General features: G+C 38.3%; 2 protein-coding genes and 1 long non-coding RNA gene across 3 annotated transcripts in view; 1 reads left to right on the top strand and 2 right to left on the bottom strand.

Moving 5' to 3' along the window:
* Positions 1 to 8,855, bottom strand: part of LOC116696218 (uncharacterized) — a 10,209-nt gene extending 1,354 nt beyond the window's left edge. The window contains exons 1-14 of the mRNA XM_032527038.1: positions 8,525 to 8,855; positions 6,869 to 7,027; positions 6,564 to 6,638; positions 5,764 to 5,882; positions 4,599 to 4,773; positions 4,241 to 4,366; positions 3,428 to 3,471; positions 3,229 to 3,328; positions 2,905 to 3,110; positions 2,335 to 2,515; positions 2,051 to 2,134; positions 1,282 to 1,427; positions 736 to 977; positions 455 to 564 (exon numbers count right to left, since the gene is read on the bottom strand). Coding sequence (XP_032382929.1) covers positions 455 to 564; positions 736 to 977; positions 1,282 to 1,427; positions 2,051 to 2,134; positions 2,335 to 2,515; positions 2,905 to 3,110; positions 3,229 to 3,328; positions 3,428 to 3,471; positions 4,241 to 4,366; positions 4,599 to 4,773; positions 5,764 to 5,882; positions 6,564 to 6,638; positions 6,869 to 7,027; positions 8,525 to 8,656 — 1,899 coding nt within the window. The 5' untranslated portion in view covers positions 8,657 to 8,855. The remainder of the gene's footprint in view (positions 1 to 454; positions 565 to 735; positions 978 to 1,281; positions 1,428 to 2,050; positions 2,135 to 2,334; positions 2,516 to 2,904; positions 3,111 to 3,228; positions 3,329 to 3,427; positions 3,472 to 4,240; positions 4,367 to 4,598; positions 4,774 to 5,763; positions 5,883 to 6,563; positions 6,639 to 6,868; positions 7,028 to 8,524) is intronic.
* Positions 368 to 11,902, top strand: part of LOC116696220 (uncharacterized) — a 19,304-nt gene continuing 7,769 nt past the window's right edge. The window contains exons 1-3 of the long non-coding RNA XR_004333657.1: positions 368 to 378; positions 3,700 to 3,703; positions 5,977 to 5,982. This is a non-coding gene — a long non-coding RNA (uncharacterized LOC116696220). The remainder of the gene's footprint in view (positions 379 to 3,699; positions 3,704 to 5,976; positions 5,983 to 11,902) is intronic.
* Positions 11,436 to 11,902, bottom strand: part of hps3 (HPS3 biogenesis of lysosomal organelles complex 2 subunit 1) — a gene marked incomplete in the record, with an annotated part of 17,824 nt that continues 17,357 nt past the window's right edge. The window contains 1 exon segment of the mRNA XM_032527025.1: positions 11,436 to 11,590. Coding sequence (XP_032382916.1) covers positions 11,451 to 11,590 — 140 coding nt within the window.

The raw sequence follows: 11,902 nt of genomic DNA, 5'->3' as shown, positions 1-11,902 counted from the left end.
TATATATATATATATATATATATATATATATATATATATATAAAGTTTAAATATCCCACAAATGAGTTTCTTACAACCAGATTGCCCCAAAATAACTTTAATACATGCATGTAAATTACATTGTATAACAGTCTAAATAATTCATCTTTCTTCGAAACTCTAAAATTTGGTATATGGTCATTTAAATTAGGTTCAATACCATAAATTTAAAAAAACTAAAATTTTTATTCAACGATAAGACAACACAAGGGTAAAACATCAAACAAGATTTTTTTGTAATATGTTGCACGAGCATCTCTTCAGGTGGAATGTCTCACTCTGTAAAAGTCACAACTTTCAGTATCACATTGGTTCTGGTTTCAACTGGGATTTCTATATGTAACTAGAAGTGTGGGCACCGTTTTCAGGGCATTTTTATATCACATGAACAAGTCATTATCCGACAGATACCAACCTGGGAGTAAAAACGCAGGGAGATCAGTCTGGGGAACCCAAGAGGAGGCAGATGATCAGCTCCAATGATCAAGGCAAGGAGGTCTTCAAAAGAAAGATCTGCCTCACCATCTGAGTGGGCACAAGGACATATTTTAGTTTAAATGTTCTCATAGTAAACCCTGAAACTCTTATCATTGTAAAGCCCCTTTAAATATTTTATTATATCACTGCGTGATACAAGAACCACAAGAGTCTTATATATTTTTCACTTTAATCCACCACCCATCCCTTTGTTCGTACCGCTGATCAAGGTGAGAACTGTTTCCCAGTGACCAGCTGTTGCCTCCTCAGCCCCCCTCAGCTGGCTGTCTGGACAGCTGTAGCAGATGGTAAAGAGCGGTTTGAACTCTTCCAGGGTCAGAGGTTGCTGCTGTGCGTTCGTCATCACTGGCACAAACTCCTCCCAGTGGGACTTTACCGTATCCCACAATCCACCACAGCTGTTCAGCCCCTCTGTGAACTGGGAGATCATACTGGCCACCCTGAAGGACAGCAGAGGGCCAGAGTGATTATCTCATTGGCTTACTCTCCTGTGTTTTGCTAAAGAGTAAGACGGCACTATACAATAATTTATATCTTTCTTTGAAAGTTATTACAAAATTGTAAAGGAAAACAGAAAAATCAGGCTATACAGAATTTAAGTAACAGATAAATAATAAATACTTGATTGTTCTTTTTCTTGACATGCCCAAAAAGGAGTGAGAAGTATCTGAAAATTAAAATAAACACTCTACAAACCACTGTATGGGAAGTATGTGTGTGTGTGTGTGTCTCTCTCCATCCAACCTGTAATAAATGTAATGTTTCACCATCCGGATATAGATTGATGGTATTTCATCAGAATTGACTGAATAGATTCCAGGGATGCCACAGCTCGACACCCAGTCACACAGACTGGGAGAAAGCAGCCTCACATCAGCACAACTATGCAGCTACAAGAGGAGCAGAGGAGTGTTATTTGTGTGTGTGTACACCACATCGATTTTGTGGTCAGTTTCTCTCTCTAGGGTGGAACAATATAAAGTAAAAACAAAAGTCCTGGAAACATTTTCCCATGCATACACAATCAAAATATTTATCACCACTTAAAAAAAAAAAAAAAAAAAAAAAAAAAAAAAAAAAAAAAAAAAAAAAAAAGGCATAGAAAAGCCTTGTAACATAATAGTTGTTAGGTTAATAAATGTATGTGGCAACAGATTTTGAAGTGTGTGTGTGTACATTTTTGCCCAATAGATATTGGACCGTTAAAGAGAAAAGGAAAATTAATTTACCCTCTGGTAGCAAAACGTTTTAGTAAATCTATTTGTGGCCAGTTTCCTTCTAATGTTGTGAAAGTGTAAAGTAAAAACAAACAAAAAAAAAAATTGAAAAGAATCCCCCCTTGACTTGCATCACTCTATTAATTTACCATAAAAAAAAAAAGGCAGACAACAAAGTCTTATTCTTGTTGCATATTTCCCTAAAAATGACCATGTTGTGTGAAAGGAAGTTGGGTTTGATAATTTAATCCGTGTGAAGTAGAGGTGTGTGAGATTCCCATATGTGTTTGGGTTACCTGTTGCAGTTGGATCTGTGCTTTAGCATCCACAATGTCTCTCCAGTTGAAGTTCTCCAAAGATGGATTCTGGCCACACATCAACTGTGAAAGTGAAATATGATACAATTACAAAGAGAATACCAATGTTCAAATACAAAATCAACACAGTTGCTAAGCATAATCTACAAAAATATGAAAAATGTACAGTAACAGTACACACATAGCATGACAATTGTAATCAAAGCAGCCACATAACTGTAATTAAGACTTTTGTATCTACATACAGGATGTATGCACACTACCTGGTAGAGGGCAGGGTGTAGACAACGAGGTCCAGGCCCACCTTGAGCCAGCGACCAGCCAATTAGAACACCTGCTTCGTAGTACTTCCCATCTTCAAGAGCTGCAAGGTTGTAGGTCAACAACAGACACCCCGGACGACCCTCAAATACAGAGCTTTTCTGCAGCCCCTCCAAAGTCAATCTGTGTAAAGAAGAAGTCAAAATGTATTTTGTCAGGAATTCACACAAACAATTATGCCTTAATGATTGGATGTAGAGTACCATTATAAAGACTGAATGTGATTCCTCTCTAAAAACAACTGAAATGATTTTAAATTATGCTAAAATAAAAATCAGCAGATTAATTTATAAAGAAATGTTTGTTTGTAATCCTAATTTTTGCAATGACAAGCAATGTCTCCCTCAAATTATGTAAAAGTCAGACACATTTATTCATATTGGATCTCAGACCACAAATTTCAGAATAAAATCTAAATCAAGCAAAGAATATAAAAACAAGTACTAAATTACGTTCGTGTAGGAACCCAGGGCGTGTTGAAAGATCATCTATAGAAGGTAAACAATTATAACCTGAAGAACTCTCTGAGAGGTCCCTTGTAGCCGTCAGCCTTCTCTCCACTGAAGGAGACAACAGGTGTCATCCTGAAACAGAAGCCCGGAGTCCTCACCATCTTTAGAGCTCTATGGAGCAGCCTCACCTGGACGTGGGTTTCTTCACCTCGATCCATGTTCTCCTGTCTGAACAGTTTCAGGATGGAGTCCAGGTCGAGTGTGAACTGCACACCACAGAGACAGGTTTTACATGTATGAGGGGATACACAGAGGAAACGGTGAGTTTCCTGTCCACTTAACAATCATAGAATTTTTCAAAAGGTTTTATTTGTTCTTTTTCACCGTCTCGGTAGTGCTGGGAACACAGGGCTGGGTCTGTCTTCCTAGCGGATTGTCTTTGTCTGGGCAGCTCTCTGTGCTGGCTTCCAGACAGAACTCCATCCTGACAAGAGAGGACACACATACATATTCAAGTAATATGCTTCCCTATTTATAAGTTTTAAAAGATTTTTTAATCGCAGAATATCTGATGCTTTCTCACGTGTTGACCCTAGGTGTCTTGCTTGCTGACTTCTCCAATTCTGCCTGTTGAGAGAAGAGTATTTTAATTGAATGCACTGTAAAAAAAAGTTTAAAAGTTTGAGTTTAATATGTACTTAAAATGAACATTGAACAAGCTATTGAATTGCATGTAATGCATGCAGTGCCTGCATAGTGCATTCAAACAGACAAGACAAAGCAGGTGGACGCTGTTCAGTAAGCCTTGACATAGTCTCTCATCGCCAGATCGTCCTCCACCACAGTGCTGCGGAGGGAGGTCTGGCTAGTCCACACAGCATTCTGGGATGGGAGAAAAACGTGCTCTGGCTAAGCACTGTGAAAAACCTTGGTGGTGCTGCGAAACAGCCTCGGGAAGGAACTTGTTTTTGTGGAGCTACAGAAAACTCAGATTGGACAGATAGTCTAGCTAGCTGTCTGGAATTACCCTGCAGACATCTGAGAAAAGGTTAACAGTAGTCCTTTTAAAATTGGCTGGAGCTTAAAATGCCAACACAAAGGAAGTCCAAGGCAACGGATATCCAGCGGAATTTCCATCAGCAACAGAGCAATTCTGGAATTGGGTCAACAAAGGATATAGACTAGCCTTTACATACACAGCTGAATCCAACACTTTCAAATTGAGTTGATTTGCAATTAAGTTTGGGGGAAGATTTTAACTGGGAACAAAAATATGAAAATGGGTCACAGAAGTGTACTTTTGGTAATCATTACTTGTGAAAGGTTTGTTGCAGAGACAAAAGCCTCCACAACTAAATCAAGCTTGAAAGAGAAACACGGAGCAGCTGGGGTTTACCTGAGGGTGGTCCTGGTGGCTGAGGATGTACAAAGCACCGTGTCCACAGGTCCTGAGTACCTGCTCCCCATTCCAGCCCTCTGCAGGGGAGTCTGGGACAAACAGCACCCTGGAGCCCGGTACACACTGTAAACCAAACATACCATCAGATGTAAATGTACCAAAATGTGGACGAATTGTACAGGAAACTTGCCAGATTCACTGTCAGATTTCTGATTTACTTAACCTTGTCAAAAGATAAACATATTCCTGGAATCAATATAGTAGGCCATAAAACCTCCAAGGAAAGAGTGAACATGTAAAATATAAAGTCAAACTAGCTCTCTTACACTAATAAATATACACTACACAAACACACCTGCAGATACGTGAAAGAGAACCTCTGTCCCGCCTGTTTTACAAACCGCTCCTGGAAGAGCAAGGCCAACCGACTCTCCATCTGATTGGCCGACCAACCATTATCAATGGTAATACGAGCGGTCATTCCAACGGCCGCTAGAACGGCTCGTTCTTTGCCTTGTGGCATACTGTGTCTGGAAGAGCAGAAAGGAATATTTACTTCATGTAGTACATACACTTTTTGGATGATAGCATACTTATACACATTAGCAATTTAGAAATACGTCACCGGTGGGTCATCAGTGGAAATTATGGTCACAAATTAAATTGTGTACGTGTGTTTCTGTAATCTTTAACTTTAGAAAGAACACACATGCTGTTTCAGAGAGCATGAACATATTTAGCACATTTTAATGGCACTTTGCCTTATATATATTTTGGGCTTAGTGGTGGCACGGGAGAATTGTTTACGTGGTTTACAAATTGGAGGGAGTTCATCCTGAACATGAACCTGCTCAGTAAATTTTATTTCATTCTGACAATTACGGTTGATCCTGGCGGGGCAACAGAGAAATATATACACACTAATTGTGGCACAATAGAGGAAAGGTCGGGGATCCACGTAAACTTCCAGATTCATGCTCTCACAAACAAGAATATACATAAAAGATTTCAGGGAAAACTGCGGTTTCCATTAAAGGAATGGACTACAGAGCTCACAAGGCAGTGATGAGTACTTGAGTCCAACTTGAGTTGCTATTCTCTAGCCTTGTGACTTGACTTGTTCACCGATTACACAGACTCAAAACTTTATGAAATTGAACTCAAGCATTCAAGTTCTATGAAATTTGACTACTTTTATGTGTGATAGGCAGCAATGGAGTATTTGAGTCCTGGATTGGGACTTGAGTCGTTATTTGGACTCGGGACTCAACCTTGATCTCAGGTTGACTTGCATCCAACTCTACATGTGACTCAGGCAAGTGGATGACTTAAGAAGACAATTTAAGAAACATGGAGATGCAGCGCATGAATTTCCATACCAGAGTTTAATGGGACTGATTAAAATATTCTGACCTAGTCCCAATAAGAAAAGACAATCCACTTATTCTTCATTACGCCACATAGCGCTTCTAAGACGGCTGGACGGACAGATAGTCTTACACAACAGTACCACCTCTCACCTCTCCAGCTCTGTCAGGTAATGTCCTCTGGGTAGACAGACCACATCTTTGACCACCAGTCCTGTCTTTTGCGGCGTCAGTTTCTTCCACTTGAGACTACTAGCTTTGTTTAGAGACGGCTGCAGCACACAGTACAACATCACATGAAATGAAGCAAACAGAGACAGGTAGATTAGACATGTTCCTAAACTATGCACACGTATTGCATTAAAGAAACTTGTAACAAACTGAAAAAAGTACAATATGTCTTGCAATTTAACAGGAAATAAATGTTTCCAACAGGAACAAGATAAAACATTGCCACTGAAATAATTTGTTAGTGGATTGACAGACAATCAAGTTTCACACACACACTCTCCATATTTAATTAATAAAAGGAATGAGTTTAAAGTGACGCAGATAAAATAACGTCTTGCTAGAGGTTGCAGTGTGGATAAGTTTTATTTTTTGAAAATTTGTACAATAAACAAGTAATCAATAAAAATAAAAAGACCACAGGCAACAGAAGTTATAAGCAGAATAACTGCAAAGAATTAGCAAAAATGGCAATAAAAGGTTGAATGATACACAGCCCAACAGAGTTGGCTGATTGATTTATTGAGTAGATATGTTTGGTTTCAGTCTATGCCTATTGGTAGACAGGATTTAACCGAATATATTATATTATTGAGATAGAAGTGGGCTCGGTGGTTACAGCAATCACTATTTAAGATAACATTGTTTCAGGCACCAGGAAATGGTTTGTAATTTTTTGATCATCAATTCTCTGAAGTGACTAGATAAAACCTGAGGTGACATACCAGGGTCATTATGGAAGGGTCAGATGATTCGACTGTTTCATTTTCAGTTTCAGGCATTTTGAAGGGTGGAAACACCTGCATGGAAGAAAAGAAGAAAAATATGGGTTCACTTGGTTGACAAAATAAAAAAACCCTCCTAGAGCTCCTTGACAGCTGCTCAGCAGAGTTTGCATTTCATTCATAGGCTGTAATTTTCTATTCCTTTTCCCAAATTATTACAAAAAAGGTGGCAGAATGCTCCTTTGCATTGCTGCTCTATATATGCATTTAGTTATTTACCCACTTGTGTCGCTCATATCACTAACCTCCATTTCTATCTCAATTTCCTCCATGAATGGTAGGTCAGGAGGGCAGAGCTTGGCCTCGGTTTTGGGTATGGCGAGCTGAGTGGGTGGGGGCTCAACCTGCGCCTCCGGTTCCTCCGCACAGTCGGAGACCAGAGGATGCTCCAGCTGTCTCTGGGTCTAAGAAGAGGAAGGGGAAGATGGTGCATGCACATACACATACACATACACATACAGATAATGAGCCCCAGCAGACTGGAAGAATGGCAGTGTATTTTAGATCTTTGCAACACAGTCTTTTGATCATCGCAAAACCATAACATTTTCAATGAATATAAAATTATTTTGCATGCGACTAAACATGCCCACCTTTGTTTCAGTCCTTGTAAAGCACTTTGTAATAAACCATGGTTGTTATAATGGTGAATCTTAAGGGTTTAAAAAAGGGCAACTTCACCCAAAATACAAAAAAAAAAAAAAACTAACAACTTACATTTTCCTGGTTAGCCCTAGATTTAACAAAACAAAAAAAAAACTTTTCTTTTAATCTTTTGAATTACTGGAAAATGTTCTAAGAAATAAGCATACCATGCTGTTTTTTCTGTTGTCATACACTCTTAACCCTTGTGTGGTGTTCATATTTTTGTTACACAGCCAATGTTCCCGGGTTATTAGGCTTTTAAATCAATACAGACATAACACTTTATGTAAAGCTTTAGCTCAATGACCAATGATATATGCATCATTTAGGGTCTATATTTGCAATTTACCCCTGTATCACATTTATGATCAGATGATCATTTTCGTATTTGTTGAGAAACAAGGAAATTCAAGATTGGTGCTTATTCTTAGAACTTAATCAGAACATGTGAAAGTGCTTTAAATTTAACAATTTTGTAAGATAGCATGTGTAGAAATCACACACACACACACACACACACACACACACACACACACACACACACACACCCACCCACCCCCCAACCCACACACCCCACACACACACACACACACACACACACACACACACACACACACACACACACACACACACTTATTTTTATGTTCTTCACAAAAAATGAGCCAAGGCAAATGAGTTTGAGTTAGAATACAACATAAAAAGCATAATTTTTCTTTTAGCAAACATTGAAAACAGGTCCCGAACGCCACACAAGGGTTAATAACAGTATCTTTTGACCTGTGTTTGTCCTGTAACCCCCACATTGTAGACAGTTTTTAGTTAACCAACAAACAAGATGACTATTTTCTTCTGTTCCTTTCATGTTGAGGTAGACTTTTCAAAAAATCTGGGCAAATAATATTTCCACTAGGAGAAGTGGTAAACTTGGCTTAATCAAAAGGTATGGTTCCTACAATGACAAATCATCCGTCTGCTATCTCATGTGGTGTCACATGAGCTATAGGAAGAAAGGAATCAGCACTAGTTAATGTTTCAGCTACAGTTCCTTCATTATGTTTAGTGACTATTTACATACTGAAATTCCTCTTTTTATACAACTTCAATCTGAAGAAATGCAGTCATACCTGCAGAACATGCTATTTGGCTATTACTTTGGCTGTTACTAAACACAAAGACATTAAATACCGGTCTTGAGTCACAGTTAATGTTTGATGTATTCTTGTTAAACCTGTATGACCAGAGGCTGTAATACACACCTTGTCAAAGCTCTGTTGAATTTCATCCATCTGTTTTGATGTCACCATGCAGGGCTCCTGTGAAGAAAACAGCTCCATCTCTATGGTGTCTGTGCCGGCCAGCAGCGCCTCCTTCCTCTCGCTAAACTTCATCCTCTCTAAAATAACTTTACAATATCTGCTGTAATTCTTACTTTAAAAAACAAACAAAAACAAAACAGTACTTTGTTGTTTCACTCCTTGTCAGAACAATCTCCTTTTCACTCTTCCTTCACTTAAAACCTCCCTGTCTTTTCACGTAGATCCTTTTCCTTGCTTTGGCCTTAGCTTTCTTCTGCTCATACGTTTTATCTCCTTGATCGGTTGTCTTTTTTTTTTATAGTTTTAATGCCTGGTACTGCCTGTTATTTCCTCTCTAGACTCAATTAAACCTTTCAAATATATTCCTGAGGTGATGGTGGTCTTCCAAACATCTAAACAGCTGATTGCCTCATCACCTCATTACCTCAAGCTGAGATCTATCAAAGTGTAAAGCTCTGATTGGCTCAGAGTTGTGCTCTTAAGATGGGATTTGTTCTGTGGACTGTTCTGAAGCCCTCATTGGTTGAGAAGATTTTAAAACGGCACTGGTTGGTTCTGCAGTGTCTTTCGAGTTACAACATTTTGGTGTGTTGTTGGAGCATTTCAATTGTTGAGTTCCTACATGATGAAGTTAGCTGATTAAAGAGCCTCAAATGGCTCATGGAGTTTACAGAATTGTTAACAAGATTAAAAATCAATCAATCAATCAACATTACTTTATATAGTCCTTTCCAGCAACCAAAGTGCTTTACACCAAGGACCAAGAATAAGAAATTAACATACAGTTACAATACTGGTATACAAGTAAAACACTGAAAGGACAAATACTGTCTTTAATCAACCCCTCTTCACACATCATTTGTGGCCTGTTTCATCATGATCATGATCATGATTGAGTCACTTTTGATTTTAACTCCATTAATAAATTGATCTCTAAAATTATCTACTTTTATGTCTTTGCTAGTCAAGTAAAGGAGAATATTTTTTGAACTTTGTATCCAACCAGCCCAAAACAACTGACAGCTGAATTACATAAATTTGCAAACTTCAGCAGGAGCAGATACTACACCACAGTGATCTATCTAATCCGGTTTCCCCTGGGTCAAACTGGTGTGTTTGTTTAAAGTCACACCTTATTTCTCTGGTGAAAGCAAATCCACACAGTGAACGATCTGCAATCAATAAGTCAGTCAACTTAGGCAGCAGCACAAGGAATCGTTGCCTATCAGCAACTTAATGCACTCAAACCCACAAGAAACTCAATTAGTGAACTATTCTTTACTAATTTACATGAGTTTTCCATTAACCAGATGAAGCTTCATGAGCAGAAATCAACAATTTCTTTGATTTATCCTTAGAGGAAGAAACTTCAATAACAAAGTTAAAGGAAGCAGCATGTACTTGCTGCATTCGTGACAATCCGACATTTTTCTGGCTTATTGACAACAATTTCACATGACACATGAGTGGAAAGCAATAAAAACAATCCAACTGTTAATCCGATCAAATGTTTACGTATGAAAACCAACAGCTAACTCCAAGTTTATGCAAGAGAACAAATCAGGAAACTCTGAAGGGTTGGTTTATTTTCATTTTGAATCAAAAAAATGAGAAATCTGGTAATGCATCCCATAGCTCTAAAGTGGTACTAGTATTGCCTATCTGATAAATTACAGGACTAGTTTCAGGACTACAAAAGGGTAATAAATAAAAAATAAATTCTCATTGAAGCTAGACATTAAAATGTTACATAAATGACAACACATCACAATATTAATGGAGAACACAGAATAAGAAAGCAATTTCCACATACAAACAAATAACTAAAAATCCAAGAAAAAAAGTAGCATAAGGGATATATATGCTGGACTTTGTTGCTCCAAGGAACATGAACTTGCAGGGAAACTGAAAAACTAATTTGATTCATATCGATTCTGCATGACCTGCTCTATATACTGTGGTCTGTTCTGTGTATCCTACAAATTATATTCCTTTTTTATCTACTACTATTTCTCTATATCTAAGTCATCTAAAAACACAGCATACGTCACCCAAGTGACTGATTAAATGTTACATTTAATTGTTTAATACTCAAAAGTTGGTCAAGTATTAAAACCTGTACATGATTGTCTGTGGAGGACAAAGTGCAGGTCACAGCATAGAGATTACAGATTATGTTTTCAGTGTTGCTGCAGCAGTGTCTGTCTGCCTGTCTGTCTGTCTGCCTGTCTGCCTGTCTGTCTGTCTGTCTCAGTCATGCTAGCAGGTGACTCTGGCTACAAGTCAAGAGGTGAGGCAGGAAGTAGAATGCCGTGCCGTCATCAGGCATCAGTTCCAGGAACTCTGTGGGGCTCGTCTCCATGGCAACCACAACTAGCGTCTCTGTTGGCATAGAAACCGGCGACACCCAGGGTCAAAACATCACATCACAACAGACATACAGCCTTTTCTTATTGATTCGATGCAGTATTCTTTCTTGTCAAATCCAGGTGCCTACTTTTTCCACAATGCAACTTGACTTGTAAAAATTTCAAAATAATTTGATGTGTAAAATTAGTGGCGCTGCACTTTAATAGTGTTAATCTGTTGGCTTGTACTGCTATAAAAAAACTGATTCTGTGATATATTTAAATTTAGCATATTTGATGTATTTAACTACTGGTAATCAATCTTGTCTTCTGTAAATACAATTTACCCTGGTGAAGGTCTAAATGCTGTTTAAAATCTTCTCTGTACTGCCAGGAATAAACTAGAGGTGAGAAAATATTGAATCCTTTATCTATTTATCTGTTCTGTTGACTTAAAAAGTAATCAACGTAGTATTTAAATATACAAACCTAAAATTGATTAGCAGAACCCAACTTTGTTACAGTGTCTTCGGTGGAAATTTGGTTTGGTTTCCTGACCTTGTTAGGATGTCCAGATGTTTGTCAAATCCGCTCAATATTCTTTTGCAGTCAAAGGGAGTCAAATTGTCATTCTGGCCAATTTCAGGTAGAAATGACTCTGTGTAAATTTGAGATGCCATTTGACAAAACTATATCAAGTTGCCTTTAACTTAAAATAAAGTACAGTGGTACTTTTGACAGACTACCTTTGAGAGCAGCCAATAGGATGCTGTTGTCTGCGGCAGCTCTCGTCCTGTTACAAAGCTCTGGGAGCAACTTCTGCCACCACAACACCTGCAGAGATTAGACAAGACAGAAAGGGTAATACTTCTGATACTGGTCTGAACTTCAAAATGTACAGGCATGAAACAGAGTAAAGGCAGAGTGAAATAGTGACAAAGTTCAGGCTACTGCTCAGTACAGACCATAT

The sequence above is a fragment of the Etheostoma spectabile genome, chromosome 9 (assembly GCF_008692095.1).
Source record: "Etheostoma spectabile isolate EspeVRDwgs_2016 chromosome 9, UIUC_Espe_1.0, whole genome shotgun sequence".
Lineage (NCBI taxonomy): Eukaryota > Metazoa > Chordata > Actinopteri > Perciformes > Percidae > Etheostoma > Etheostoma spectabile.
Note: the sequence above shows the minus strand (reverse complement) of the source record. Positions and strands in the feature narration are given on the sequence as shown.